Source organism: Scleropages formosus, chromosome 5 (genome assembly GCF_900964775.1).
Source record: "Scleropages formosus chromosome 5, fSclFor1.1, whole genome shotgun sequence".
Classification (NCBI taxonomy): Eukaryota; Metazoa; Chordata; class Actinopteri; order Osteoglossiformes; family Osteoglossidae; genus Scleropages; species Scleropages formosus.
Window position 1 is genome coordinate 1,191,017 of NC_041810.1, and position 14,901 is coordinate 1,205,917.

The 14,901-nt window shown below is 42.5% G+C and overlaps 1 protein-coding gene across 1 annotated transcript in view; it reads left to right on the plus strand.

Moving 5' to 3' along the window:
* LOC108942572 (coiled-coil domain-containing protein 91-like) overlaps positions 1 to 14,901 on the plus strand; it is a gene marked incomplete at its 5' end in the record, with an annotated part of 63,073 nt that overhangs the window by 15,684 nt on the left and 32,488 nt on the right. The window contains one exon of the mRNA XM_018765993.2: positions 13,407 to 13,514. Coding sequence (XP_018621509.2) covers positions 13,407 to 13,514 — 108 coding nt within the window. The remainder of the gene's footprint in view (positions 1 to 13,406; positions 13,515 to 14,901) is intronic.

The following is a 14,901-nucleotide window of genomic DNA, read 5'->3' on the forward strand; positions in this document are numbered from 1 at the left end:
CCCGACGATCCGGAGCCTAACTCGACAACACAGGGCGCAAGGCTGGAGGGGGAGGGGAGGACACCCAGGACGGGATGCCAGTCCGTCACAGGGCACCCCAGGCGGGACTCGAACCCCGGACCACCAGAGAGCGGACCCGGCCAAACCCGCTGCGCCACCGCACCCCCTCTGAGCCAAACTCTCCTTTTTTAAAATAAATTGTCCTTCAGCTGTACCTTTGTAATGTGCTGCTGTCTGCAGTCTCTTTAAAATAACAGAATAAGGTTATAGCAGCGCTGTAGTAATGGTGGAGGAGGATTTTGCCTCATTTTGTGGACTGTTATTCTTCATGCTTTTAGCTTTGATTCTCTTCGGTCTTTTAGCGGCTCTATTTTACAGGCTGAAATCAAGCAAATGGGAACTTCCTTTCACAGCTGTTTTATTTTCCTAGCCGTTGACGCTCTTGCCTGCAGGTGTGTAGTAATTTCGGGGTAACGTTGCCAGATCTGTGCATGTAATATTGCTGTTTAAGGTGTTCCCATGCTTCTCATTGAGCTTGATCCATTTAGAGTTATTCAGTTCCATGGTGTAAATGTAACCTTTAATTTGTGCTGAGAAAAAGAGTGGTACAATATTACAGTCCAATTATATTATTTATGCTTAGCTTATGGTTTTATCAAATTAAATTTACTCAGTTTACAACTGCGCACTTTAACTTATTTATACAGCTGGATATGCTTTGAAACTCTTCAGATTAAGGACATTGTCCGTTGTACAAAATCCATTTCTGTGCGGTGCAAACCTGCAGCCTTTGACTACAGATATAACTACTGTCTTTGTTGCAAATGCATCAGCTGCAAAAATAACATTCTTGTTTTCTTGCTTTTGCCGTGGCATTAAATTAGAGCTTAGAAATTCATATTTCATGAATATTAAAATATTACATTTACATTTATTCCTTTAGCACACGCTTTTGTCCAAAGCGACGTACATCTCAGCAAAAGTATATTAAATATTAAAATTGTAACATTCAGAAATACTTCATATCCCTAAATTTTCCTTCGTGTGTGTGTGTGTGTATGTGTGTGTGAGAGAGAGAGAGTGCATGAATGTGTGTTTGATTCCTCTGTGATGGACTTGTGTCTTGTCCAAAGTGAATCCTGGCCAGCGCTCTATCCTTCTGGGATAGGGTCCAGACCACCACAACCCTGCATCCGTGGATAATGGATGCATGGTTTTTTAAGTTATTATTCCAGCCCTAAATTAGGACATGAAGTTATACAATACTGGAATAATAATAATTACCACCAAGGCGAGAAACAATTGAAAATTTTATCTTGGCTCAATATTGCATCTTAATATGATGGCGTTAAGGAAATTATTTTTAAGACTGTATCCCCACATTCCTGACAGTCTGTGATAGTTTTGATCTGTCAGAGTTCGACTGAAGAGACATTTTTGGGCACCAGAAGTGGTTTTTCACTGTATTACCTGACAATTTCAATGCTTAGTAAGTCCATGTTTGCAACCTGCGCAAATCAAAATCATATTTTACTAAAAAGCCTAAGAAAACACATCTGGAAATGTTTATAGCAGAAATGATGTTGCTGCGACGCTATCTTGCGTTTTCAGGTACGATCATGACTATTTTAATTGAATTCTTTAGGGAATGGGGTTTTCAACAAATAAGTAGAGGAAACTGAGAAGCTTTAAAGGCTCTTGACCACAGGTGCTATGAAAGGGGTCTTTCTGTGTCTCCCTGCTCTCTGCAGTGCTGTGTCCTCTCCCTGGACATGCAGAGACACCACTGGACCGGTATAGACCTCCTCTGTGACCGCGCTCCAAGGGTGCACGGGGTGTGTGGGGCACCCCCCCCCCACACCCCCCTCACACCCCCACCGCCGACTCTTTGGGAAACTATTTCAGTTATGCTTTTGAACTGGTACAGGCATAGGTGGAATCGGCCTTCTGGAGCCCAGGAAGGAAGATGTGAGCAACGCACACGGTCTAATGGCCTTACCGGTGTAACGCCGGACACCCGAATTTGTGCTAGACGTTCACACCTTCTTCCCGACGCAGGTATACAGACTGTTTCCAACAAAGTTCAAAGAAAGCTGACGGACATCATAACTGCCATTCAGTTTTTTTTTCTTCCCCTCAACTGCCAGCTTTTTTCCATTCATCTTTGCTTAAGGTCTTTTGTGTGTGGTAATTGCCTTGGAATTTTTGGGAGGAACATTTCTCGTGCAAAGGTGAAAATGCATCGTTGTGTGCAGTATCTTAAGTATATTCCGACAAAAGTATGCAACAGCTAGGTAATGAATCTTCTCACTTTTTACGTTATTCCAGTCTCTTTTGTGACCGCTTGTTGTATAGGCCTCGTGTCATTTAATTTGTGATCAATAAAATCAATACATCTCTCTGGTAAAATTTCCAGCTGTATAACTGGGTAAAGTTTTAAGTCAGTAGTAATTATAATAATAGTAAAAATACTAGTAAAAAGCTGCTGTTAATAAATAATGAAATTCGAGAGATCCACAAAGAAATTGGTATCGGAAGATCTTGTGAGCGGGCCTCTGGTCAGTTATTCCAGCCATGCGCTTGCTTAGTCTTCAGTTTGATTTTACTCCCGCCAAACCTGTGCTTCCCTGTTATTCCAGTCCAGATGGTAAAATGTCGTAGCCTGGAGTTGGGAAAATGTTGTTGGATGAGCTTGGAACTGTCCCTGGGAAATGAAATCAATAAAAGCAGTTCAGCCGTTTTAGTTTGGAAAACAGACTCGAGCTGAAATAACTGAGCAGCTTCGTTCACTGCTTCAAGTATTGTGTATTGTCGTGAACTTAAATCATGACCCAGATGCATTTTGTACTGTTCAGAAATAAATCAGTCTTCATAGCTATAGATTTATGTGCTTATGTGGAAGAATTAGATGGCAAAAGGCGCTTTCTCACAGAGTATGTCTAATATGCAAATACCTTCCAGTTCAGATAATACTTTAACCTTTAATGGATATCAGGATGTCAGGCTGGCTTTGTTTTAACCTTGTGCTGTTGAATATGACAGTGCATTCATCTTAGAAATTTATACTAAAATGTTGTATCAAATTATATTATTGTGTTCTCTTTGTTGATTTATTTAATTTTACACACAGGGCCAGTTTATTAAGTACACCATGTAGTAAACAGTTGGAACCATCTTTTGCCTCCAACCTGGCCTGAATTCAGGTTCAAGGTACAACACACATTCCATAGAGTTTGTTGTCCACACTGGTCTAACAGCTTTACATGGATTCTTTCAATTTTTTTTGGCAGCGCATTCCTTCTGCTGACATCATGTTTCACATCATCGCAAAGATGCTCTGTTGGCTTAAGAGGTGAGAATTGTGTAGGCCGCTTGAGTAAAGTAAAAGTACTGTTTGAGGAACCATGCTGAGATTGTCTGTACTTTGTGAAATAGTACATTATCCTGTTGGGAGTATGTACTGGGGGAATAACCAAAAATAACACTCCCCACAGCATTACACCCACACCACCAGTCCTTACCATTGCCACCAGGAAGAATGGATCCCTGGCTTCATTGTTATTTTGCCAGTTTTTGACCTTGTCATCAGCAGGTCACAACAGAAATTGGGATTACTAGGCTAGGCGAAGATTTCCACTCTTCAGTCATCAGAATCTCTCTGGAACTACATCTTCTTCTTAGGAGTCACAGGAGACCAACCCAGCATGGCCTTCTGCTGCCTTAGCACATCTACTTCATGGTGTGAGAATTTGTGCTTTCCGAGATGCCTTTATACACACTGCTGTTGTACTAAGCAGTTATTTTTTCCATTTGTGGGCTTCCTTTAGTTTTAACAGGTCTGATTCTCTTATGACCTTCCATCAACATGGTGTTTTCACTCATAGAAGTGCTGCTTTGTGGGTTTTTTTGTTTATTAAATCATTTTCTCTAATCTTTAGACACAGGGAACTGCGTGCTACAGTTGTATGTGAAAATCTGTTTACGAGATGCTGCAACCGCCATGTCCAATGCCAATAGTAGCACTACGTTGAAAATCACCTTGCCTTTTTTAATTCCCTGTCCAGCAGTATTTGAACCCCTCAACCCTGTCTACCATAACTGGCCCCTCTCAATCCCGAGCTGCAGCCACATGAGCTAGTCTTTGGAGGAGCAGCTTGTTTTGTGTTAATGAGCTGGTATACCTGATAAACTACCCCCATGATGCTCCATGAGTGAGGTTAAAGTGCCATTCTTTTACTGTGCATGTTCACATCTTATCTCAGCTAATATTTCATCACATATAAACATATGAACCAGGATCTTGTTTCTGGGCCCTCTGCAATACAGTTTTATCACGTACACAGGACATGCTATCTTATTTATCGAGGAATCCTCAAACCTAAGGGCAGTAGCTTCTGCAGTGACAGGGTGTGAATCTGACCATTATGTTAGCACCTTGGACTAATCCGTGTATTACTTATTTGTATTTAGTCCAGCTGTTATAGAGCCATTGGGAAATAGTGTTGTTGATTTCCATCTACAGATTGTTGTCTGCTTCCTGGAGGGTTTTTTGGCTGCCCTGGCTCTGCGTTAGTTCATCCCAAATGAACTTGAGGTAGTCTGGCCAGTTGCCCATGCTCATGTGGGGAAATCGCTGCAATTATGGCTTCTGGATGACAGCAGGTCTCTTCCCCTCTAGCTAATGTCTGGAACTGTGTCTGTAAAGACAGGATCTGCACGCACTTGACTTCATTCCATGGCTAATTAACAACAGGCCTCTTATCTTTGGATTGATTTCAGGAAGCAAGAACGTTGGAAAACCTTTACTGTACTCAGATCATCGGTAATTACCAATCACCAGAACGGCAGGGATTGCTAGGGATTTCTAGTCACTTTTTTGGAAACTTCTGATTCTGTGAAAACCTCGCTAAACAAATCCTTTTGCCAGGCTTGGATGCCGTGATAGAATATAGATATCCAACTCTACACAACTATTTTTGTCTGTTTCCTTAAGACACTTGTAGCATAAATGGTAAGCTCTGTGCTTCCGGAGCAATAACTTACTGCAAAAACACTTTTTCATTTTGTGTTTACTAGCAAAATTTTTTTTAAAATTCAAATGCTACATGAAACAGTACAGATATTCTCAGTTCTGCATCGTCATTATCTCTCCTGTCAATCTTTCACTTAAATCTTACTTGCTTTCAATTACTTGCATTCAGTAGGATTGTGTGCAAAATGTAACTACTCTATTTTCCTCCTAAATCTCTTGCATGATATTCTGATTCGTTTAACGTTACAGCTGGTAGCGTAGTGGTTGGAGCGGCTGCCTTTAGACCCAGAGGTTGCAGGTTTGAGCCTCACCTCCAGCTGTAATACCCTTGAGCGAGGTACTTACCCTGAATTGCTCTAGTAAAGTTACCCAGCTGTATAAATGGGTAAATAATTGTAACCTTAACATTGTAAGTTGCTTTGGAGAAAAGCATCAGCTAAATATGTAAACGTAAAACCTTTCTGTAGACCTCTGTTGATTGATGATGTTAAAGTATGTTTAAAAAAGCCAGTCATGTTCATGTATCCATGACGTTCTTATGATGAGTAGTTAAAGCAAGGGTTCTTAACCTGGGGTTCCACAGGTAGGCTTCAGGGGGTCTATGAAGCACAGATTTGTTTTGAAAGTAACACAGTGTAACTAAAAAAAACAAATAAAACATAACTGTGGTATTAATATCTACAGCGTAATTCTCTGTGAAGGTAATTATCATTGAAACTGAGTGCAGTAATTTATTTATGGTTTTATTTTCTAGGAGGAGGGGTTTCTCACATTTTTTCTTCAGATTCTGACAGTGGTCCATGGCCAGTTAGAGCTTGTTTTCTGAGCATTCCCACATATGATGCTGGTGTTCTACTTCTGTAGGCAGTATGTTAAAATATATAATTTGTACCATAGACTCTACAGTTCAGAAGCTTATGTTAGACCTGAATTTTATGAAAAATAGCCAGTTGGCACCACCACAGCATAGTGTCATTTTATAGGTTTTGTGCTGTAAAGGATAAGTGCTGCATATGGGAAACTAAGGTTGGCTGGCTGTGCATCAGCGTCAGGGGTCAGGAAAACTTGTCTCCAGATCTTTAACTGCATTTTATCTGACACTTCTCTCCGTGCCATTTGATATAAACTTGGCTTGCATTGTGTGAAGTAGTGTAAATATTGTATTTGCTGGCATGTCTCCTTGGACATGTGGAATTGGGATTGATTTTATCATGGACCATATTTGCCAACCCCATCACCTGCTTTAACATACTGTGTACTTAGGCAAAGGTGTGGTAAACAGTGCAAGGATTCCTGTCTGCAGCTGCATACGTGGCATCTCGGTGTTACATCCAAAATGATTAAATGGATGTGCAAGAAGGGCCTGGGCAGAATCCTCCAGAATCCCCCCAGGACTGTTATGAAGCAGAGGGAATTTTTCAGTTCAGTTTCCTTCCGCTCGTTGTGGTGAGGGTGGTGGTTACAGCAGGCTGAGCAGCGGGGTCAGATCTTCCTTTCCACAGCCACAGTCTCTAGCACCTCTTGGGGGATCCCCAGGGATTTCCAGGTTAACTGAGAGATGTTATTAGTCCAGTATCTCCTAGGGCTGTCCCGAGGTCTCCTCCTAGGGCTGTCCCAAGGTCTCCTCCTAGTGGGACTTGCCTAACATAACTCCAATGGTACGCAACTATGGAATGCATTTTTACAGCATGCCCGAACCACTTCAGCAGACTCCTTTTAATCTGGAGCAGCAACTCAACTCCAAGGCTCTCATCAAGATCACCAAGCTCCTCAATCTGTCATGGAAAGTGAGGAGAGCAACAGTCAGCTGCTTGTATCCTCATTCTCATTCTTTTAGTCATTACCTAAAGTTCATGGCCGTAGTGGAGGATGGAGGTGTAAATGATTTGTAAACCAAAAGCTTTGTCCGATGACTCAGCTCCTGCTTAGCCATCACAGATCTGTAGAGGGCCCACAAAAGTGTTCAATCCTCTGTTTATGTTTTCCAGCACTTTCCAAAACACAGGTAAACTGGGTCAGCATATTTCCACGCTCTTCCATGCAAGCAGAAGAGCTTCTCCACTGTTCCGTGATCTGGACAACATTTGCATTGTTCCTCCTGAAGGTTCAGCTGTTGGGCAGAGTCATCACGTGTTTCAAATCTTATTCATCACCAAGGGCCGATCAGCTGACAGCTTCACCCGAATGTCCACAAAATACGGCCTCAAATTGGATGACATGACCACAGAGTCAATCACTGACATTCTTATTACAGAACCAGAACTTAAGATGCTGACTGGAAGAGTGAAGGAACATTAGCTGTTGACTTTCTTTTCAATACCAGACTTTCAGAGTAAGAAGGAATAATAATGCAGATCTGTGTGCCCCTTCTGTAATCCAAAAATATAGGGGTTCATCACGTGGTGCCTGGATTGGTAGATGCCAATGATACCAGGACCATTTTATCAATTTGGAAGCTTGGGGATCACTGAAAATGTATTTTTACATACTTTTACATTGAAAATGATTCCAGCTTTACGGCCTAGGCATGGACACAGAGTGGACAGGCAGTCTCCGTGTTTCTGCTCCTTCCTCATTTCTGATCTGCATGCCAAGGCCCCAGACTCTTCTGGTTGAGAGTCTACACAGACTCCAAGGTGTTCCTGCTGTGGAAAAGTGTCTTGATGACCTTATTCAAAGGGCCAGGGCTACAGCACGAAAATTTCCTTTTTTACTTGCTTCCTACTTTACAAGTGTTTTTCTGTACTTTGTAAAGTTTTATTACTTAAAGGAGATTTACATGGAATTTATTGACGTTCAGGCTGTATAAATGGACCTCTTGATGATCCAGCTGTGTGGCCTCTCCTTTGTAAGTAGGAAAACACGTTCTGGAGTTCCCCTCCAATGGTGACATGTCAAAACATTCATCACAATAGGGAAGTACATTTAATTTCTTAAATCTTTGTTTTGTTCGGCACCCTCTGATCCTTTCGGTTTTAAATAATTCTTTTAATTGAAAATGACTGTTTTGTTCAGTTTTTTTGTAACTTTGCCTTGTAATGTTGCCTTGTACTCATGCATAATAATTTTTACAAAAAATGTGAGGAAACAGGGGTGATGAGTTGGGATGCAGCTGGTCAGCAGTAGAGCGGGAGGCCATGCTGGCCGTGATGCCCGAGAGAACACCTGCACGGCTGTCAGCTGCTCCATGTGTGCGCCGTTGGCAGGTTCTCATCTGGACGTGTCCGCCGAGGGCGGCTTTCTGTTTGCTCAAACGGATCCTGTATAGTCTTCACTCTCATGCTGAATGACCATGAGAACACGTTTGGACAAATATCTTTGCGACAGACTTGGCTCTCGTTGCACGCCGATGTCTTCAGGCCGTTTGTCTTCTGATTCTTTTGAGTTTTTTTTTTTTTCCCCCCGTTGAAATGAACATTTCTGGTCATTTCTGGGTACATGACGCTGGTTTTGGACATTCTTATGGATCTAAAAGGCTCTCAGTGCTGGTCTTGATTTCCTTTCTGTGTCCTTGTTGACATGTACATTTACAGTTAAATGAAAGAAAATACTATCTACATTTATCATCATAAGGTTAAAGATTTTTCTCTATGTTTTTCTATTAAGGTTTTTTTCCAGTGGTTGTCATACCTACTTAGTGATGAATGTTTTCTGGGGGAAAAAACTTTGTTGGAATTTATAGTACTGTGGATTAATTTTTTTTTCCCTTTTGCTCTTCAAACTTCTACTTTTTTCTATTTTAATATTAAATTAATGGGCTTACTCTTTGAGGATTTTTACCTTTTCTACTGCTTGGTTTTGAAAACCTGATCATGCTTTACACCCCAACAAGAGCACTATTTTTGTCCACCTCCAGCCACTTAGTGATCCCACTCGCAAGGGGTTCAAACTCAAAAGCCTGTAGGTTTGCAGTTTTGGGTCCCTTTCTCCCTCAGAGCTACTGAATCCCTTTCAACATTGAAGAAGTGTCTCAAACCCATCTCTTTCAAAGTCACTTCTCTCCCGAGCTCCCAACTGGTTTACAAACTTGCATCACACCATCTGTCACCATCACCGTTGTATTTCCTATCAATTCTATATTCATCCATTCGTGTAACGTGTGCCAGCAAAAATTGCTATTGGACAAACTGTGCTTTTACAGTCAAACGTCTGAATCTAAAGCTCTCTGTCCGTTGTGAAATGCACTTCAGTTTACTCTGATTTGTGCATTGCTTTAAAAAAAAAAACTTGCCTGAATGAAAAAAACGATAATGTAAAACATGCTTTTGATGTTTTAAAATTTTTTGCAGTGTATTGACTCCTGTGTTTTACTATAAAAAAAAGTCAGGTACAGTAACATGATGCGACAGTGAGCTAAAAATGTGATCCTTCCTGATGTGTAACATTTGCTGTACTGATTTCAGACGCTACAGCTTGTATACGTTCTTTAGACGCTTACTGAAGCTCTGGTAATGGGGGCTGTGGTGGCACAGCGGGCTTGGCCGGGTCCTGCTCTCCGGTGGGTCTGGGCTTCAAGTCCCACTTGGGGTGCCTTGTGATGGACTGGCATCCTGCCCTGGGTGTGTCCCCTTTCCCCTCCACCCTTATGCCCTGTGTTGCCGGGATAGGCTCCGGTTTGCGATGGCCCCGCTCAGGGCAAGTGGATTCAGCAAGTGTGTGTGAAGCTCTGGTGATGACCGGCGCCCGAATGCTGGTTACGGAATGTATGGTCTTAGCCGATCCATGTCAGCTCATCACCAAGGCTCACTTGGGCTGTAAGATCCATAGGAAAAGTCTGGGACACCAGTCAGTCTCTGTGGCTTCTCAAGTCTCACCTTCTGTGATTCCCATTGATCTTCAGAACTTTTGGGTGAACCTCTGGTCTTTGTCAGCAATCAGGGAAATTGCTCATTAGTTACTGCAACCCTTGTTGTAAAAATTAAAAAATAAGATGTGTGGGTAAAATAAATATGTGAAGTTCTTTGATTACATGAGAAGCTTTTGGAAATGTACCAGCTAGCATTATTTGTAAAGTAAAAGGCTTTCTGCAATTTTTAGAGCTGGCAGGATTTTCCATTCTTTTCCTTACAAGCAAGAATTATATTTCATTTTATTTTTTGTATTCATTCATTATTGGTACAGTCTCCACTTCAAATGGGTTCTTGGCCTTAATGTAATAAAACTCCTGAGTGAGAAAAAGAAGTTCTGCCAGTTTTTTGGCAGCTATTGGGTTATATATTTTAAGAGCAGAAGGAAAAAGTTTATATATGGCCCAGCCTGCTTCTTTCTGTATTATGTACTCTGTCCCTAAAATTGTCAATGGATTTGAAGAGCACAGCGTTGGAACCTGTCCATGAATATTTGAAAAAATGACATGCATATCTTTGAGGCAAGCTAAACCATATTGAATTTTATCAGCCTATTACTGGAAACCATAAAATGAGCAGTATAGCAGTTTAACATTTTGTGTGAACTGTCCTGGGTAAAATTGACAGCAGGTCCAAATCCAACTTAAATTCTAAGTTACATCACATGAGTAATCTTGTCCAATCACTTCTGAACATGCTTTCTCCCCTCTGATGTGTCCTGCTTTGCAGCTGTTTTTCGAGAATGAAAGTTTCCATACCTCTGTCCAGAGCCACAGTCTTTGTTGCACAGCGTCCCTCATGTTCTGCCCACAAATCGCATGTATTATCCAGTCGTACAAACTACCCCTATTTTTGGTGAAAAGTCTGTTTGTACAGCTTTGTTTTTTTATGTTTTTCACCATTCTCTTTCCTGTTGTTGCTGCCAGTTCAAAACTGTCTGCAAAACGGGTTTCTGACCAACATGTTACTGAAAACTTCCTGCTCCTTCCTCTTGCTGATGGATATTTTTCGCAGTGTGGGTACGCGCGGAAGAATGAGCACTGTTTCAGCAGAAGATAGCATTTTGATACATGGATGGATGTATGGCTGAATGCACAAATAGTTACAGATGTTGATAAGTTGAAAACTAGGTATATAGGTAGATCAATGAATGGACCTGTGGATGGATACCTAAATGAAACAATGGATGATAGATCGATTGTAGGGTATCTAGAATAATTGATGGGTGGGTGGATAAATGGATGGATGGGTGAATGGATACTTGTTAGGTACATAGGTATCCGAGTATGTAGATAAGGTCAGTAGTTACATAGATGGATAGATAAAAAGACAGGTACATAGGTAGCTAAGTACATAGGTAAGTTGAGAAGTAGGAGGATAGATTGATCGATGGATGGTTGGATATGCAGAGGAACAGATGGGCTGATGGATAAAGGAATGGATACTTAGATGGATATTTACATAGGTAGCTAAGAATGTACATAAGTTGATAAGTAGGTGGATGGATGGATGGATGGATGGATAAGTATCTCTGTAGATTATGTAAATTAGTTGATGGGTAGGTATGTAGATATAGATAGCTATAGATGGAAAGTATGTAGATACAGATGTTTTATTGATCCCACAGGAAATTGCATGGGGTCACAGTATGGCACACCTGACAGGGCAATGACTGGAACAACTTTCCAGGATCCTGGAATAACACTGAAACTCCTGTAGCGCAGATGACCCCCTCATGCCGTTTCCACATTAGCAAGCAGAATGGCATGTGAAATTTGTTAAAGGAAAATGTGCGTTATGGATCTGTAGCACAGTTGTCTTCGCGTATATTGGACTGATAACTTTGTTTTGCTGAATGTTCCCCCCCGTTGCAGTTTCTGTCAGCAGGACAAGCATTTGACAGCATGCAGAGCCATGACTTGTTGCAGTGCTGGCTTTCTTAGACTAGAGCCCTCCTCCCCCAAGCACACGATTGCGCCCACCCCTCCCCTCCCCTCCCCTCCCCTCCCCTCCCCTCCCCTCCCCTCTCTCTTTCTGTCAGTGGAGAGGTGACCGACATTCCTCCCTGCCTCTTCACTTCTTCCCTCCCTGTGTGGTCCATCCCCGTGGGCCCGCTGACAGGCTCCGGGGTCCGAGCACTTTTTCATTTAGTATTACTTTTGCTCACCACCTGCAGTGTACGTTGTACAAATATCACTGACATTTTATGTCTGTTTTTATAATTACACGTATTGTAGGCCGTGCGTTTTGTGCCACCGGTTCGTGTCAGTTCCATACTGTCCAAAAGACAGTAACATACACAACTTGTGTCTCCGGTCATAGGTTCAGAGCAGTGAAATGAAATCAATGAAAATACACAATAAACAATTACGCAAGGATACTACAGCAGGAGTGGGATTTGAACCAGTGTCCTTCCAGTGCGAGGCAGCAGCAGTGTGCAGAATAAAAGCAATAAACATTAAACTAACTTTATGTCACAAACCCAATTTTGAGTCAAATTATGAAAATGTCCCTTTCCAGAGTGTTCCCTGCCTCTTGCCCTGTGTTTCCGAAAGAGAGTGTGGACCTTTGCGACGCTGCCTTGGACATCCGCTGTCAATGGATGAATGAATCAAAGTATATCATTAAAATAGACGTTATAAGTACATCACAAATAGTCACAAATATCAAATGTAGTCTTTACAGACCCACTCTCTCCAAACACTATTTCCTGGTGCACTGTCCCGGTGACCTTCCAAAAATGTATAATTACCGTGGGCACTGTCCTCAGGTGTAATATGTTCTGGTAGAGCAACATGGGGGTGGATGTGTGGAAGGTGGGCCCCACATGGTGGTCCGGGCTCCCTGAAGTGCCGCGTCCCAGCAGGGCAGTTAATTAGGAACCACACGGAAAAGGGCGGTAATGCGCCGAAGGTATGAATACATACTTTGAAAGGTGCCATAATGGGTGCAGTGATTTGTAGGAAGAGGGAGCAGAGAGAAATTTGCAGTATGCAAGCCAGGGAGGGGCCCGTATTCTCCCAAGCCTTATTATTCTGGGGATGATGTCAGCATCTTGGCCCACGGTGCAGCCTCCCGGGTGCAAGGTGACGCACAAGAACAGTGGACGCATTGATAAACAGATGTGCTGGGTTGTCGAGGGTATCGATCGCCAGCTTTTTCGCCACACTTAATTTGTATTTAAGTTGTTCTACTTGCGGTGCAGCTGATGCCTGTGAGATGAGAAAGAAATTAAAACCTGCAATAAAACTATTATCAAGTGCGTTCCTGGATAAGCCTTAGACTGACAGTGGGAATTGCTCATATTTTGCAGCAAAAATACGTTTAAAAGTTCCTCGGCAGCAGTTTTTAGGCTTCGTGGCTGTCGGGTGCTTTTCGTCGACTCTCCTGAAACCTCAGAGATGGTGTTTGGGGAGGTTAAAAGATCACAGTTCAAGGTTAGTACTAGTGTGGTGCAGCAAGCCTAGGTTTCTCTGCACTAACTGTGTGTTTGTGTTGCTCTGTTGGCCGCCCTTCCTCCACACCAGGCCCTGACCATGTCAGCAGTCCAGCAGCAGCTGGAAGTCAGGGAGAAGTGCCTCGAGGCCGCTATGGACAAACAGCGGGAGAAGTGTGAGGAACTTCTCAACACCCAGGTAACTTGGCTGAGAGCGCCTCCCTGGTGATGGCTGGAACTGCACACACTTTTTCTAATTTTATTTACATTTGTTAAGCTACCTGCTTTGTTCATTTACTTTTACGTTACATTTATTCAGTAAAGTAAGACTTTTTTCCTCCAAATGACTTAAATTTCCCTTTATTTATCTAGCAGATGCTTTTCTCCAAAGTGACTTCCAATGAACTCTGTGTAGTGTTACCAGCCCACACACTCTATTCACCGCGGCGACTTACACTGCTAGATACACTACTTACACTGGGTCAGTCATGCATACATGAGTGGATGAAACACACACACTCTCTCTGTCGTCACTCACACACTATGGGTGAACCTGAACAGCATGTCTTGGAGTGTGGGAGGAAACCAGAGCACCTGAAGGAAACCCACGCAGACAGAGGGAGAACATGCAAACTCCACACAGACTGAGTGGGGAGTGAACCCATGTCCTCTTGCACCACGCAGGTACTGTGAGGCAGCAGTGCTACTCGCTGTGCCACCATGCCACCTTGTGCTGGGTGGCATGGCAGGACAGTGAATGGCACTACTGACTTGCAGTATAATAATATAATGCAATGGGTGGGATTTGAACTTTGAAATTTGATCACATGGTGACCATCCTCACCAGTTTACTACCTGCTGCTCCTGTTTTCTCATATTAATGTAGAAAATTACAAGAACACATTGAAGGCATATGAAAAGTAAAACTATTTACATAATTTCATGTACTATAATATGTACAGTACCAACAGTAAATGGAATAAAATACAGGGGTTCCCCTACCTATGAGCTTTTTTGTCATTACAAACTCTTGAAAAGTGTTTACTATAATTTAGCATACAGTTGAAACTGCGCAGAAATTTCGTCCGATCCGCTGACGTACGGTGATTGTGGATGATAGGTGCTGCCATTTCAGTGCCCACGTTTTTCAACGCCCTGCTCTTGCTCTGGCCACAGTTCTGTATTGTGCTTTCTTATTTACAGCTGCTCATGAAAACTACTCACGGTGGACTCGGAACGCAGAGGTGTGTGCACGGGGCATCTCGCCTCACCAGAGGGAGGGGCTGTCTGCCAGCTTGGTCTCAGAAAGCTGCCTAGGGCAGGAGAGAGTCCTCTGCTTTCTTGTCCAAAATGTGGACCTGTCGTATTGCTGACATTTATATTGATATTTACATTTATTCATTTGGCAGATGCTTTTCCCCAAAGCGACGTACATCTCGTAGAGGAAACAAAAGTGTGACCAACAGACAGAGATAAAGTAACACACACACCATTGACAAAACACAGTTTGTCCAGTACAAGTTTTCCCTGGCGTGTGTTACACGAGTAGCTGCGTATCAAATTAGAATAGAACAGCCCAGAGGTAT